At 40.1% G+C, this 15,882-nt stretch overlaps 1 protein-coding gene across 1 annotated transcript in view; it reads left to right on the top strand.

The window, feature by feature from the left end:
* Positions 1-1,316: 1,316 nt before the first annotated feature.
* Positions 1,317-15,882, top strand: part of LOC108572172 (UNC93-like protein) — an 18,404-nt gene continuing 3,838 nt past the window's right edge. Inside the window, exons 1-4 of the mRNA XM_017934370.1 lie at positions 1,317-1,456; positions 7,690-8,366; positions 10,999-11,285; positions 15,231-15,456. Of these exons, the coding sequence (XP_017789859.1) occupies positions 8,101-8,366; positions 10,999-11,285; positions 15,231-15,456 (779 nt within the window). The 5' untranslated portion in view covers positions 1,317-1,456; positions 7,690-8,100. The remainder of the gene's footprint in view (positions 1,457-7,689; positions 8,367-10,998; positions 11,286-15,230; positions 15,457-15,882) is intronic.

The raw sequence follows: 15,882 nt of genomic DNA, 5'->3' as shown, positions 1-15,882 counted from the left end.
GGAATACCTAGGGAGCTGTGATTCGTGAATGTTCGACGAATGTGACTTTTGGAAATTTTCGAATCTTGCAAAATGGGGAAAAATACTTTGACGATGTGAAGATTTGAAATGTTTTTTAACGCAGTTGGAAAGGAATTTTTGGTAATTTCGTTCGTGTCGTAGTTTTCTCGATTCGATTCCAGAAACGTACTCTCAATTTTTTACACTTCCATATTTTCAAATGTTCCTTAAGCCTATCCCCGAAGTGCGAAATTTATTTTACAGGTGCCTTTCGTTTTCCATGCAAATTCGTGCCATATACGGTGTCGAAACCGCGTTAGAGAAAGTCGTATAGAAAAATTTATTTAAAAAAGTTTGGACTCACTTGTTACTGAGTTTATCAGTCTCTCTACCGATTTCGCTGTTAAATTAATCGCTATTCATTTATCATTCGCGATTTTAACGTAAAGTTGACAATTCTTGGTGAAGTCTTTTGTGGTTCCAAACTTTTCATCAACGATATATGTATATATAGTAATAATGCTCTAATTAGTAAAGTATCTAAAATAGAAATTCTGAAAGAAGACAACAACTATGTTGAAATGTATAATCTACTTATGCAATTCAGTTTGCCTAACGGAAAACATTGTTATTTCGAAGAACCTTTCTGGGAATATTGAATTCGAAAAGTTCCAATCTCCCAAATTTGATTAATAATTTATATATCCATCAGAAATACCCTGACACAGAGGTGAAGTATTAAAAACTATTTCTAAGGATCTTTCTAGGAATACTAAATTTGGAAAGCCCCAAAATTTCTGAAATCTTGAAAATTGTATCAATAATTTACATAATTATGAAAATTACCCTGAAACACAGGTAAAGCATTAAAAATACCCCCAATAAGAAATTATTTCTAAGGATCTCTCTAGGAATATTAAATTCGAAAAAGTCCAAAATTGCTGAAATCTCGAAAATACGATTAATAATTAATATAATCATGAAAATTACCCTGAAACACAGGTAAAATATTAATAATACCCTTAATTCAAGTTAGACCCCCGACGAAGCGACCTAATCCCCTCCTTGAGCAGCGTTTTCCTCGTATCCGCGAGGAAACGCGAAAAAATCGCGGATCAATGCCAAGAGATGTAAGAATCGAGTGTGTGGTTGGAATACAGATAGATATGCCCGCCTCGATAAGCATCGAAATCCCTACTCAAACAGTTGCAATCCGTGTGCTGTTCTCGCACGGAGAAAAGATGCTGAGGTGGGGCGGAACAGGATGAAGGTTTGACCGCGAGGTTTCGTGTTCGATCAGTGTTATTTCATTCGTTGTTCACCTACGAACGATTCGTGTCTCGATCTCGGTCCCGAGAGGGAAAAAAAAAGAAGAAAGAAAAAACGAAAAGAACTCTCGAGACTTTCTCGGTGTGATCGTTCGACGTTCCAAGAATATCGCCCAGTTTTCGCGAAGGTGAGATTCGGGTTCGCAAACGGAATCACCCGAAAAAAGGCAAACGAAACGAGAATCGTGTGCGGCGTGCATACTTGTGCATCGTAATATCGAATTATATCGCGAAACGAAATTCATCCAAGTGTGGAAGAATTTTATCGCGCTCGGAATATTCAAATTGCAAAATTCCGTAACGGAATGAATTTCATTTCTCACTGCCGTCAATTTCCACGGGTTTCATCCGAAATGTAATTTCGAAAAATATTGAAATTACCCACTGCGTCGTCCCTTCCATGATTTCCCTCGTAATTGACAAACTAGATTATTAAACGTAATTTTGTAGCGCGATTCTATGAGAACGGACAGAACGCAATTTGGAATATTAAAAAATATGAATTCTCCATTTTTCATATATTCATACTTGTCTAAATTGAACCGGATACATTTCAGTTTCGAACGTCAAACATGTATTACAATTATAAACCCTTTTTTTTTCAAATAAAACGTGATCGTTCAAACAGCATACAGTTTCAAAAATTACTAATTCAACACTATACGTAAGTACGAATTCCTTAAATTATCTTTTTCAACGAAACCTGATAAGTATACTTCGCGATGCGATTATTTCGTAACTAAGAGAACGCACACCTAACAATTAAAGCTATATTACACACAAATATCAGTTTTTTCCTCCTTCTAAAAACGAATCCTAACAGGTTGCACGCTAGAATTCTTTCGTAATTATGATTACTCATAATGTGCACATATTATGTATGCCTCGATTCATCATTCCTAACTCACGGATCCTCGCGATCGTGTAAGTACCTGTTTCACCGCTGTTGTCATTACTGTTTCCTCGTGACGCCGCGACCGCACGTTAATTACGTATCAGAATCCGTGTCAGCGACAGTACTCTGTCCTGCTAAACGTCGAATTCTCTCGTTTCCAATCGTCGTCGGGACAGCAACCTGCGTCGTTCACATTTCTCAGGAGCAAAAAATGATCGGCAAAATTGTAGCAGTCGCCGCTGCGTAGGTCAATCAGATGAATTCGTCACCGGGGAAATAGTCGAAAGAAATTTCAAACGCTAGTGATATTTTCCTGCATCTACTTGCAATTCTCCCGTCGATTCCCACCGACCGACCGTCGCGTTTCCCTTTGGGGACAACGTTGAAACGTAAAGGCAAACGGGGAGGGGAAAGAAAAGAACGACGCGAAACACGAGAATTAAAAAGTTTCACCGTGCGAAATGGAACGTGGTGGCGGCGATAAATTGATCAAACACGAGAATGAAAAAGTTCCGCGGAAGTGAGAGCGGGGCAAGGTTTGAAACGGGTTAATTATTCGGAGAAATGATCAGCCGGGCCAAGTTTAAGACGGTGAATCGAAGCTCAATTGACTCCGGCGGAGTCTGATTAAAACGGCGGTAACAGGAAAGTAATTAGATGATCGCGGTGGGAAACGTTGCGACTTCTCGGTGAAAGTAGCCGTGAAACGGCGCTGCAAGGATCGTCCGGTTAATTTATACCAATCGCATTAATGGACAAAACGGGGAGAGAGGAAAAAGGAAGAAGTATTGAAACTGCCGTGAAACACTCCGACGCATTTCTCACGGGAGTGGATTTAAATCTTTGTTTACTGTTAATTGAAATCTCCGAAATTCCAGGACCTATCTCTCTTTATCTCTGGTCGAGGCTCGGATTAAAGCATAAATTTCGGTGTTCGTGCTTTTACACGAAGGTGTTCCCGCAACGCCTCGTTGCGATTACAAACTTCCAAACGTCGCGACACAAAAATGAATTCGGGAAACAAGTGGAAACTGTTCAAGTCCTTGCTTCCAGAAATATTCTGGTAATCGTCGGACAAATTAACCCGAAATTCCATCGACAGGCGTTTCAATTTAACGCTTCGGCTCTTCTTCTTTCATCTCGACAGCAAGAAGTTGTTTCGTTCTCTTGTTTTTGTCGCTTTCCTTTTGGAATTGCGAAGGAAATCGCGGACCGAGTAATTACATTTGGTAATTATAGGGAATGTAGACTATTTCTCGGCCAATTTCGCGCTACTTTGAGCGTAATGTTTAAATTAACGCGTCGATAGAAACGACCAAACGTGATGGCTGTGCAAATGCACGTGAAATGCTGCATGAAACTTGGATCAAAGAAGTGAAGTCACCGAACGGTGCATCATTCCTCCAAGGAGATTCCTGTGAGAACGTAGAAGTGGTCGAGGCGAGTTTCCAATGATACGAAATTTCCCATTTAGACACGCGAGTGATCCACGTCGTCCACCGTAAATAGAATTCTTCTTTAGTCGTCACGTGTTCAATGGTCATTTTTCTCCGCGGCGAAACGACGGTTTCGGCGGCGGGTCGTTAGTCGGAAATAATTAGGCGGAACCCCTCTGGATGAAGCGATTTAGCAACGTCGACGTTTCTATTTCTGTCGGGGGCAATAGATATACATCTCCGGCGAATTCTTTCGGTTAATTGATGTTGCGAGTAACGCTTGTATTCCAGTTTTCCTTTTTATCAGATTTTCTTTTGTTGCTCAACTTCGAAGCAAGAAAGCGTGAATTCATATTGTTTGCGAAAAGAAGAATTAACTCAACGAATACACTGTATTTTTGCACACTTTTTTTTAAATCTTCTGCTAATGGAAAACATAGTTGTGAAAAATTCGCAAAGAGTATTTATTCCGGAAATGTGAAAAATTCGCAAAGAGTATTTATTCCGGAATTGATTCTCTCGAATTAAGCCTAAACACAAAGGAGCGAAGATAAAAAGAGCGTTCACAGAAGAATTTTTATAATTCTCACGCGAAAAATTCTCGGAAATGATTTCCTTCTTAAAAGTATCTCAGGGAAACAAGGGTGAGAAAAATACGCGTGGAAATACTGTGCATTTGACTGTTTAATTACGAAACAAGTGTCTGTCGAGGAAAAACTAGGAGGAAACAGTCCCGGAAAAATCCGAGAAATTTCATTAAAAGTAAATTCGTTCAATTACAACGTCTGCAACGAGGTAAACGTGAGTTCTGAATACGAAAAAGTTCCTCCACTCTGGTCTACTGGATAAAATCGACGATAAATCAAAGCGGTAGATCGTGAAATCAACGATATTTCCGCGACTCTACGCATGAATCAAGCATTATTCCATTTAAACGTTCAACACCTTACGCCGATTTCACAATACCGTCTGTACGATTCGTAGTAACCGGTTGCGACACTTTAATTGCAAGATCGTATCACAGTTAGATGGTTTTCTGAGGTGTGTGCCGATGGAATTGGAAGTGTATCCAGTTCCAGAACGGACCACGTGAAAGGAGCAAGGATACCGATCTTCAAGGACGCGTATCGTTCGCCTGCCTGTGTGTGTAGAACAATCGTACGTCGTGATATTAATCAGACACGGTCGATACGATGATCTACGCGCGTTTGAACTCGCTGGCGGATTCGATATTATCTAACGTCGAACAATTTACCTGGCAATTTTACGCAAAAAACTGTAGTGTTTTTACCTCGGCGATTCGTTTCGATTGTCAATCTTCATTGTACCAGTTTGCTTCATAAATCCAACGTTTACGAAGCATCGTTATCTTAATGGACAGCCAGTTCGATTATGTTTAAACGGGGAAAAAAAACAACTCGTCCACGTTGCTTTACTTCGCGTCAGATAAGCGACGTTCATTGCCTCGACTGTTCTTTCGCGTTCGATTATTTCTGCTTCGTTAGATAGACTAATTTTCGTGTTTTTTATTAAGTAAGATAGTTAGACGGAGGACAGAGAGAAGGGACGTGTATTTTGTTCGCTGAAAATGGGAATAACGTGGATGGAATATTCATCAGTTCGGTGAGACGGTTTAAGTAGAATGGGACTGTGGTGATCAGACAAACGAGTCGTATAAGGAATCGATGAGATTAATAGCGTAAATCTCTTCTCGAGTCAATTTATTCGTCGAATCGAGAGGAAAATATGTTGCATAACGTGATTTTTGTTCAAATTCAAGCCTTTTCCTGTGTATCGCTCACCTTGAAATTGCCATCTGGGATCGCTGCCACGTGAATCGCGTGGTTTGTCAGAATCGTCGAGGTATCAGTGGTGAAGCATACATATTCAAGAGATTCGATGTGGAAATACAGAAAGAAACATAAATTCCTTCGCTGTCGCATTTATTCTAATGATTCTGTATTAATTTCATATTTTTTCCTTCGTACACTTGCTGTACCATTTACGTTCGATTCTTTCGGGAGACTTAAAATTCTACTATAGAACGAAATGAAGTGAATAGTTCATATTAAATAATTGTCACAGTGTCATTTTTACTGTGTAACTAGTTTTCAGTGAATTCGGATACAGGAGAAAAATTAAAGGAATTCAGAAGAATGCATTTAAAACCACTTGCACAGTTCACGAGGCGTAGGACGACATACATCATTCTCGGTCAAGTTAACGTAACCTCCCTGAGGGCAGTGGTTGTTTTACACGTTTCTCACTTCTTTTGAGAATCCTCTCGTTTCTCTTCGCCCGTCTATCCTGCATTTTTCAATGTCTACCGATACGATATGCTTTGAACATACTTTCCTTGGTACCTCTTATCCATCACTGAACAGAGAATTGAATCTGAAAATACAGCTATTTACAAACATCTTATGGAACTTTCTGCGAGAAAATAGCAAGTAGTATCGTACAGATGCACTCTCTAACGAAATATTTGCCCCGATAAATTTCTTACCGTGCAGCTCACTCTGAGGCGAAATAATATTTTTACGAGTAAATAAATAAATTAATTTAGAGGTCTGGGAAAAATAACACTATGGATTTTTCTGCCCTCCTCACCTTTCATTTTGTGAAAATTTCAAAATAATAAATAAACTGGAAATAATAATGAAACATAATACTATGGCTTTTCTGCCCTGAAAATTTCACAAAATTAAAGGGCAGGAGAGCAGAAAGACCATAGTATTATTTTTCATTATTCTTTTCAGTTTTCCTACCTTCTCTCGTAAATTTCCATTGTTGATACTTTAATATTACTAATTCTATAAATTTTTCATTGTTTGTAACATCAACACCTTAAAATCTTTAATGTACCATTGATATCGTTAACTGTGAAAAATTTTAGAATTTCAACTCCCCACATTCCTCATTCCTTCACACTTCAACATCTCAACACTTCGAAAAAGTTTCAATGCCTCTGATACCCTTAATACCACAGCATCTTAACGCTAATTCCTTAATCTCCCTAGACTGTAGCACTTAGTGCAACGCCTGAACGCTTTATTACCTCGATGCATTAACACTTCAACACTTTGCACGAACCGCACAGCTCTATAAAAGGTGTCAACGTCACCGCAACGATAGAGCGTGACGTATGAGATCATAATAGCGGTAAGTAGAACTTGACTCGTAATCAGACACACTCGATCATTCACCAAGGCAAATATGCTCTTACACCATTCGCACTGAACGTCCTCTCGTGCACTGTCCTTTGTGGCATGAAGCAAAGCCGTATAACGTTTGGCCCATCAATGGAACGTAAACATAGCCGTTATCTTGCGGATCAAACCCATCTCGTCAGGATAGTGTGTCATTATTGGTGGATGATGCACATTATTGGCCGACGAAATTTACTCTCGCAGCGAGCCAATAGCAATTGGTTATATCGTGTGTGTAGATGAATGAACTTCAATCTACATTATCGTTCCCCCTTTCTACACCTTGCTTTAGAAAATTCGGTACATTTCTGTTCCCCTTCAGAAATAGTTGGCAATGTATAATTCATAATTTGCAAAAAATCGACCGAATACAAAAATGATAATACAACGTCAGTATGCAATTTAGAAGTGAATAAAGTGAACGTAAATTCGTGACAAATTCTATACCGAAATTTAAATCTTTTTTGTAATTTGCAAAAAATCTACCGATTGCAAAAATGATAATACAACGTCAGTATGCAATTTACGAGTGAATAAAGTGAACATAAATTCGTGGCAAATTTTATACCGAAATTTAAATCGATATTTTAGACACACTTCTGAATCTCATGAAAAAACGTAATTGCCTTCTGGTTCCACAAATTCTTCCCACTTTTTTGGCAGAACGCTATAAAAATTCTTTGGTGTTTGCCTTTCGTCACGAATTAAAGAGATTGACCTGATGCTTTCATCCTACGAAATAGATAAAAAAACGACCGAAAATAGTAGTAATTTCCTGAACTCTCAAGCGGCTCAAACATCGTCGCGACATTCTGTTGCAGAATCGAGGAGCTCCAGCAGCCGGCGAAGCAGCAATTATGATATCGACGTTTCTTCCCGACCTATCTCAACGTTTACACGCGATTCTGAAGCATCGTACAAGGATCGGTAGCCGCTGGTCGTACAAAAGCTCCGGCGAGGGACGTTGATAAGCGTAAAAGCGCGGATCGTACACAGCGATATTTCAATCAAGCTGCCAATAAATTTCATCATGCATCGTCGGACCCTCCTGTTTCCACTCGGTCTGTGACGTCTCTCCTCTCTCTCTCTCTCTCTCAAAAGACGCAATTTTTATGCGCGACGCGGCACACACTCGAGAATCGCGCGTGATCTCGAAACGTGTTTCTCTGCCCACACGTCGCGGAGAACTGTAATCCGAATCGAGGCTTGTGTTCTATCAGACGGTGGAAAATATGACGCTGGAAAAAACCGAGACCACGGGACAATTCGTTAAAGTGAGAACAGAGAGGACTGGTTTCGAGCCGTCCGAACGATGGCGTATCACAAGGAACGTGTTGGTGATCGGTGTCGCTTTTATGGTGAATTTCACCGCGTTTATGGGTGCTACGAATTTACAGAGTTCGATCAACGCCGATGGCTCCTTGGGAACTTTTACTCTGGCCTCCATTTACGGCAGTTTGATATTTAGCAACATCTTTCTGCCGACTCTGATCATAAGGTGAGACGAAGAATTTTTTTTTTTTCGCATTTTAACATTCCTTCTTGCATTCCCAGCGAGTTAACAACGCCGACTATAATCTTGACGTGAGACGAACAATTTTTTTTGCTATTTTTACGTTCATAGTGGCTTTACAACATTTTCCTTCTTCAAACGAGACCTCAAATTTATTATCCTTCACGATATTCTTTGACATTTCTCAACTGTCTTCTCTGTAGCTATAACCAGTGGGCATCGGATTTTTATGAATTTATAGGAAATTTCAAGGCAGAAAATTGCACAGAATGCGTGTAACATGAAAAATATACAAATTATAGAGCTTTTTATAAAACCTGGTAGATGAAGTAATTTTCTATCTAAATTCTACTTTTTTTACTATATTCTCAAAAATTGAAACTTGCACAGAAATCCGCAGTCTAATAATTAGTATACGATTAAAATAAATGTGGGTCTCATAATGCTTGATTAAATATTAAATACACCGTGTGTCGAATTTTTTCAAAATTTCCTCCAATTTTAGCAAACTATAACTACAATTCTTACCAATAAAAGAACATAATCTTATGTCACAAAACGAAACTCAACCTTCCTTCACATTCCTCATTCCTCTCGTAAGTCCTTCCAAAAAAAATTTCGAACTTCACAATCATGAGACACTCTAATTCCACTTTTCAACGAGAGTACAATCAAACACACCCCAAGAACTCGTGAAACACCACTCGCAATAATTCCAAATAAAACAAACTGTCTTCAAGCCACGTTAAGAACGGTTACTTTAAGAAAAGCTCCCATAAATAACCGGATTCCATCGGCGTTTAATAAAGCCCATCACAGGAGGGACGTTAAATCAATAAAGCAGAGCCGAGGAGGAAATTGAAATTGTGGCGTAACTGAAAATTATCGACGAGCTTCTACAAAAAGCTCGCGTCTTTTTTTTCCCTCCTTCGCGTCGGTCGCTCTTTGGGAACAACAAAATATTCTCGAAAAGGTGTGAAACATCGTTTCAACCTGACGCGCTACAATCTCGACGGCCATAATTTCATCTGCACCGAGAGTTACAGCTTGCCGCGTCGTAACTTGCCGCGCTGTATTTAAAACACACCGCGAATCGTCTTTCCACTCTCTCTCAGGTATTCCGCTCACACCTGGCCTGTTTGCACGTCGAAAGGGTCAAGAGTTGAAGTCAAAGAGCGTTTACCTTTTGTATATTTTAATACGCCGCCACTAGACGGTGCCTTTGAGCTCGGTGAGAACTGGAGAAACAGAATGAAGGGAGAAACGAGGGGAAGGAATCTCCGATGATTTCTCCGAGGAGAAGTGCAACATTCGATTGGTTCGATGATCTGGAAGTTTGTCAAATGAATTTCGCGTCGTCGCTTATCGCCCGCAGCGGACGAAATGTCGGTCATTCCTCGTCGAAACTGGCCTCCAGTTACAGCGTCGAGATCGTAAACTTTATTATTGAAGTTTATTGTCCGTGAAATTTTCATCCTTTCGCTTTGGCGTCGCCGTTTCCCAACGGCGTTTCCGGTAATCCAGTTCGTACGTCAAAACTGAATCTATTAGCCTTCGTGCGACGTCTCTTTTTCGGGATAGATCGGACTACAGTGTGGTAACAAGAGAGGAGGATACGGATCTGAAAGATCGTATAAAGTCGAATAATTCGGTGATTACTCGAAATTGATTCCAGACGAACGATCTTGCCGCGGTAAAAAAAACGCAAATGTTTCAAAAGATACTTATTACAGATTCGAACATTCATATTCATTTATTTTCGCCGTCGTAAAGAGGACCGGAGGAGATTCGGCCCGCTTTGCATTAATGCCTAATCTCATCTGAAAGTCTGATGTCCTCGACGAGTATTTATAAGCGCGTAATAAGAGGAAAAGTATAGACGATCTGTATGACAGACACGATCAATCGTCTTTATTAACGTGGAAATAATTTTGATAAGTATTCTTTTTCGCGGAATGTTTAATTTTATGGATTTATGGAAAACACTGTGGATATAGGATACTATACGAGTGATTCACATTCCCTCATTCCAAGAAAACACTTTTCTTTCGACATTCCCTCATTCCAGGAAAACTCTTTCCTTTCCACATTCCTTTATTCCGGGAAAACTCTTTTCTTTCGACATTCCCTTATTCCAGGAAAACTCTTTTCTTTCAACATTCCCTCATTCCAAGAAAACTCTTTTCTTTCAACATTCCCTCATTCCAAGAAAACTCTTTTCTTTCAACATTCACGCATTCCTCTTTTAGATTTTTTTACCAATTATCAGAGTAACTCCTGTGTCATTTAGATTTTGTCTCCGTCGACCCTTCTTCCTGTCACGCCTCATAAATTGCATAGAAAAAGAATGCAAACTCCCTTAGGACGCATTAACGTATCAATTCAATCCAAAAGATTCCCACAAATTTCCCCTCGTAAGATGTCCCTAAAGTAGATCACGGCGTTTCAATTTATACAAAATTTAATCGTCAATAAGTTGCTTAAGCTGTTTTTAACGAGGGCCAATAAAGAGGAAAGAATCGCGGGAAAGTTATTATGGAAAAGTTGCCGAGCGAGCGTAAGTTTACGAAGCGAGCATAAAAACGATCATATCCCACCTTCTTCTATCTCGTTGCAGCTGGTTGGGCTGTAAATGGACCATATCCCTGTCCATCCTGACTTACGTGCCCTTTATGGCGGCACAGTTCTACCCAAAATTCTACACCATGATACCAGCCGGGTTGATGGTAGGAATTGGCGCTGGACCACTTTGGTGTGCCAAGTGCACGTATTTAACGGTTGTAGCGGAAGCTTACGCCACGTTATCAGACGTAGCCGCGGATGTCCTCGTCACGAGATTTTTCGGCGTCTTCTTCATGTTCTATCAGATGGCGCAGGTCTGGGGGAACCTCATATCTTCGGCAGGTGCGTATATCAGCGATATTTCTTTGCCCAAGGGACAAGATATGAGTTCTCGAGTCCCTTGGCTGAGCTTCTCGGTCGAATAAAACCGGACTTGGCAGTTGAAACGAACAGAGAACGTTGTAAAAGGAGATTTAGCTTCTTCGACGATTTGCTCGAGATAAATCAAGGGTGGCTGGAGTCGCTCATGGGTGAAAACGTTAACCCTTTCGCTGCGGCGGATTTCAACGCGTAAAGTGATTAAATTTAAAAAATTTTTTAATTTGCAAAATTTGTTGTTTAGCCGTATCGTTTGAAATTTTGTTTGCTAAATCAAGATGGAAGTGCGCGAAGGATAAAATTAAAGTAGAAGTGCACCAAATGGCGAGCAAATTTTCAAAACGCCTACAGGCGCCAATAGCAACGAAAGGGTTAACAGAGAGAATGATAATTGTTGGAAAATATTATTGGAAAAAATGAGAAGTTTCTTTTTCCCCAAAACAATCGACGATAAGGCGCAGAGACCTGTGGCGTTTGTGTGTTTCACGTGATAACGATGTGATAACGGCGGCCGATCAAATAGCGGCGACAAAGTGGAGAATGCTCACAGGTAGAAACGAAGGATATTTATAGAAAATGTTTCATTGCTCCCGGGGGAAGTCATTAACGACTCTAATCCCTCTTCGTTGCCCCGGAGGAACGCTCTGACATAAAAGCTCGCGGTAGTTACCCCTCCTCCACTCTTTTTCCCCCCTTCCTTCTTTCTCCCGCAATTTCACCGCAGGGGCAAGAGTACGTTCTCCTCGAAAGTTCCGTTACGCGGCGGAAAATAAAAACTTTAATTGCCATGCAATTTGCTACGACGGCGAGCACTGTCGAGAGCGTGTGTTCAAATTCGAAACGGAACTTTCTCGTCAACTTTATCGGCCGAACGGGAACGATTCAATGACGCCTAAGGCATCAAGTGACGAAGATAAAGCGACACGTAACGAGGTAACGTTAGAGGAGCGCTCTTTTTTTCGGGGCAGAGAAAAAAATGGGAGAAGCGTCGTTAATGGGAAAATTAATTAATTAATTAATTAACTGAGTAGTAGCTCCACGGTCTTATTTTACTCTTTGTTAAATCGAGACCGTGAACAGAGTGTGCCACGCCTATTGCCGTAATTCCTCGCTTCCATAAACGTTTGTTTGAGGACGTTTCGAAACAGACTCCGCTAAGCTGAGGATTATCTCGAACCTCCATTTCGCGACGCGTGCGCGCCTAGGAACGCTGCAAATTAATTCCATCGAATTTCACGATCATCTGTCACCGCCTGAACAAACAAACTTTCGACGTGTCCTAGTTCAATGTATTTCTCTTTTTCTTTTTGCACAGTTACCTCGACACGAGGACAGGCGAATTTTTTTCACTTTGAAAATTAGTCGATTTGTTTCACTTCGAAAATTCGTCAATTCGTTTCACTTTGAGATCGCGGAGACCGGGCAAAAGTATTGAAAATTTAACGAACGACGTACTTGTCACTCTACGTGAAACGAACTTTGAAACAAATCCGTCTCAGAATGTTTCGTTTGTATTCGAAACTTGGTGGAATGGTAAATCAGTAGAGGGATAGTCGAAATCGAATTGTAAAAGTTTCGATACAGGGAATACGAGCAACACTTTGTAGACATTCTGTAACGAACCGGGAACTCTAAGTAAATGAAATACTCCCTCCGGCGAGGAATACCGTATTCACACTCGACGATTCATATTCCATAAGTTTCATACTCCAGAAATATAACACTTGGAGGAAATTCCATTGTTCCCGGTAATTTTCTCGCGATCGTAAAACTGCGAAATAAGTGATGAAGTATATGAAAGCAACTTGAGAGATGGCTACTTTTTCCAGCAACGCGTTGCGTGCATTGGTTCGTTCCTCGTGGTCGAGTCCCGTGGGAAACGAGCTTATTCATGAACCTTCTGGCTTGATCCTTGCGAAATTCGAGGATCTTAAAAGTTTGAACGTTTCGACCCAAACGAGAGCACGCGAAATCGCTTTTAGATTTCTAAATGTAACCTTTCAAGCAGAAAACTGCCGAGTAGAAATTTATTCGTGCTCGAAGATAGGTGAAATTAGTTCTTTGTACCAAATGTGTATTATTTTGGAAAATAGAACACTCTTACGTAAAATTAGAAGACGCTGGAACTCGTGCGATTCTTAGTTACCGAATTAAAACTTTGTTAAGTGATAAATGAGTACGCAGTGAGTGTAAAATGAGTATAAAAATCAGTTTTTATTTTATATTTAATAAAATAATTTTTTATGTATTGAAATTCTTATTTTGGAAAATCGAAACTCTTAGGTAAAATTAAAAGACGCTGGAACTCGTACGATTCTTAGTTTCAAGGTTAAACATTTTTTTAAATAAATTTTAAGTAAGTCAGATAAATGTACCAAATCAGCAATTTTTATTAAAATAATTTTTGATGTATTGAAATTCGCGGGAAACTCTCTTTTCAATCTCTCACTTATAATCGACACCTAAATTATCGAAAATATGAAAAAAATGCTAAGTGAAGTTTACACGGCTTGATAAACAGTAATGCATACGGTGATGACAAAGAAAAAGTTTCCTCAAAGTGCAAGACACTTCTTGGCACGTCGACGTCTGATTCAATACTGAAAGGTGAGAAGGAACGCGGTTGACTTTGAGGACACCTTTGTCATCAACACCAGGTACACTTTCTCAAATCATACAACTCGTTCGTTATAGCAGTGGAAATAATTCGTTACAAGTGAAACACCCAGTAAAAACGTCGGTTCAGTAGGAAATCGCGAAGTTACAGCGACTAGTAGTTCGCCAGCGAAAAAGTTGCCAGTCGTTAAGAAGAGTTGCGAGGCACAATGGAAAACGGGTCAGTAATTTTTCCTGTTGGAGAATAGAATTTTTGTAGCAAGATAAAACGCGGCCAGGCCGGTTTGCTTGCAGAAAGCTGCAGGAAACAGGAGGGATTCGACGATCCGATTGGTGGAACCTTCTTGTTTGCTGAAAGGCTGAGCTGTACAGGCCCCTGGCTCGACAGAGTCTTCGTTCATAATCCCGATATCGGAAAACGGCTGTCGTCTACAAATTTTCGTGGCAATTCGCGCGGAAAGGACAGCTCGATAGTCGCGGGAAAGTTTCACGGGTATGTGCTGAGTCGCTGTAACCGATCCTCTCGCAACTTCTACGTTTACGGGACCGCTTAACATCTACTGTCAACGTAGAGAACGGAGTAACGAATTCTTTCCGAACGAACTAACGAGAAAATTTCCGAGCTGCGTAGATGTACGTAGAATTTTTCCGTTAGCTTTTATTTATTCTAATTTTCGCTCGTGATTAATTACTTACTATGCTACTATGCTGAGATATACTTTGGTTCGTCCTCTTTATGCATTACTAGTGAAAATGTGTTGAAGAAATCCTACTTTTTTCACTTCACTACGAGGCAAGTTGATATATTGTCGAGGCATGTTGATGCTCACATTGAATAATCAACCGCAATTATTCTCAATACTCATTTTTATCAATTGAAATATATTTTCTTAATTTTATTGGAATTACAAGTATACTTGAATCATTTTCATTCGCAAGATTGAAATTAACCTTCGAATAGCGGGCGCCGGGTCAACATTGACCCAGCTTTCAAACCTCCCTTTTTTCAACCTGCGTTCGAAATAGAGTCACGACTGTCCAATCCTACTATATTTGTCCAATTTTGAAGAATACAGTGCCTAGTGAGGTAAAAAAATGAGGACAGATTTTAGTATTGGGTCAAGTCTGACCCAGCATGGCGCCATTCGTTGTCCAATGGTTAATGCACATACAATTGGAAGTATGTTCACTGTATTTTATTGCGTCGATTTAACACAGATTTTAAATCTTCCAGAATTTTTGCCGAAATAAATTTCTTACAAGTAAACGCACTTTGTTGGATCATTTTCACAGTTCTTTCTTACGGACACGACGCAGTGCCAACGAACACCACGTTGAACAGTAGCTTCGTGGCGGAAGCTTGCGGTGCCAATTTCTGCGGCGCGACTTCCAACACGAGTGACAGCCCGAAATTGGAACGACCTCCAGAGGAAAGGATTCATCTAATTTCCGGCATCTATCTGTGCTGCATGATAGTGGCCTCTTTAATTGTCGCGTTCGGCGTCGATTCCCTGGCGAGGTAACGTTATCCACTTGTTTGTTATTCACCCCGTGCTCCTAAACGATTTTTCAACGGGACAAAATTCGAAACAATAAGCCCGTGTTTAACCAAGCAACGACCGTATTTCGCGCATAAGGATACCGTAAAGGTGTCGCGGTAATTCACGCAGGAAACCGATGCAACTTGTAGGTAAAGCTTAGAGAAGGTAATTCGTGGGGAATTGGTTTCGTTGCCGTTTGGAAATGTTCAATTCTAAGGTGCAATCGTGTTTCTCGGGGTACGTGCTGTAGATTTGTAATTGTGATGACTGGAGTTCGAAAGTTTGACAAGTTAAACGTTTGAAAGTTTAAATAGCCGCAGTTTTGGAAATTTGAATGTTTGAAATTTTGGAAATTTGAAAATTGGGAAATTCGGAGATTTAAATATTGAGAAATTTAGGGAAGA

Source organism: Habropoda laboriosa, unplaced genomic scaffold (assembly GCF_001263275.1).
Source record: "Habropoda laboriosa isolate 0110345459 unplaced genomic scaffold, ASM126327v1 scaffold107, whole genome shotgun sequence".
Classification (NCBI taxonomy): Eukaryota; Metazoa; Arthropoda; class Insecta; order Hymenoptera; family Apidae; genus Habropoda; species Habropoda laboriosa.
Note: the sequence above shows the minus strand (reverse complement) of the source record. Positions and strands in the feature narration are given on the sequence as shown.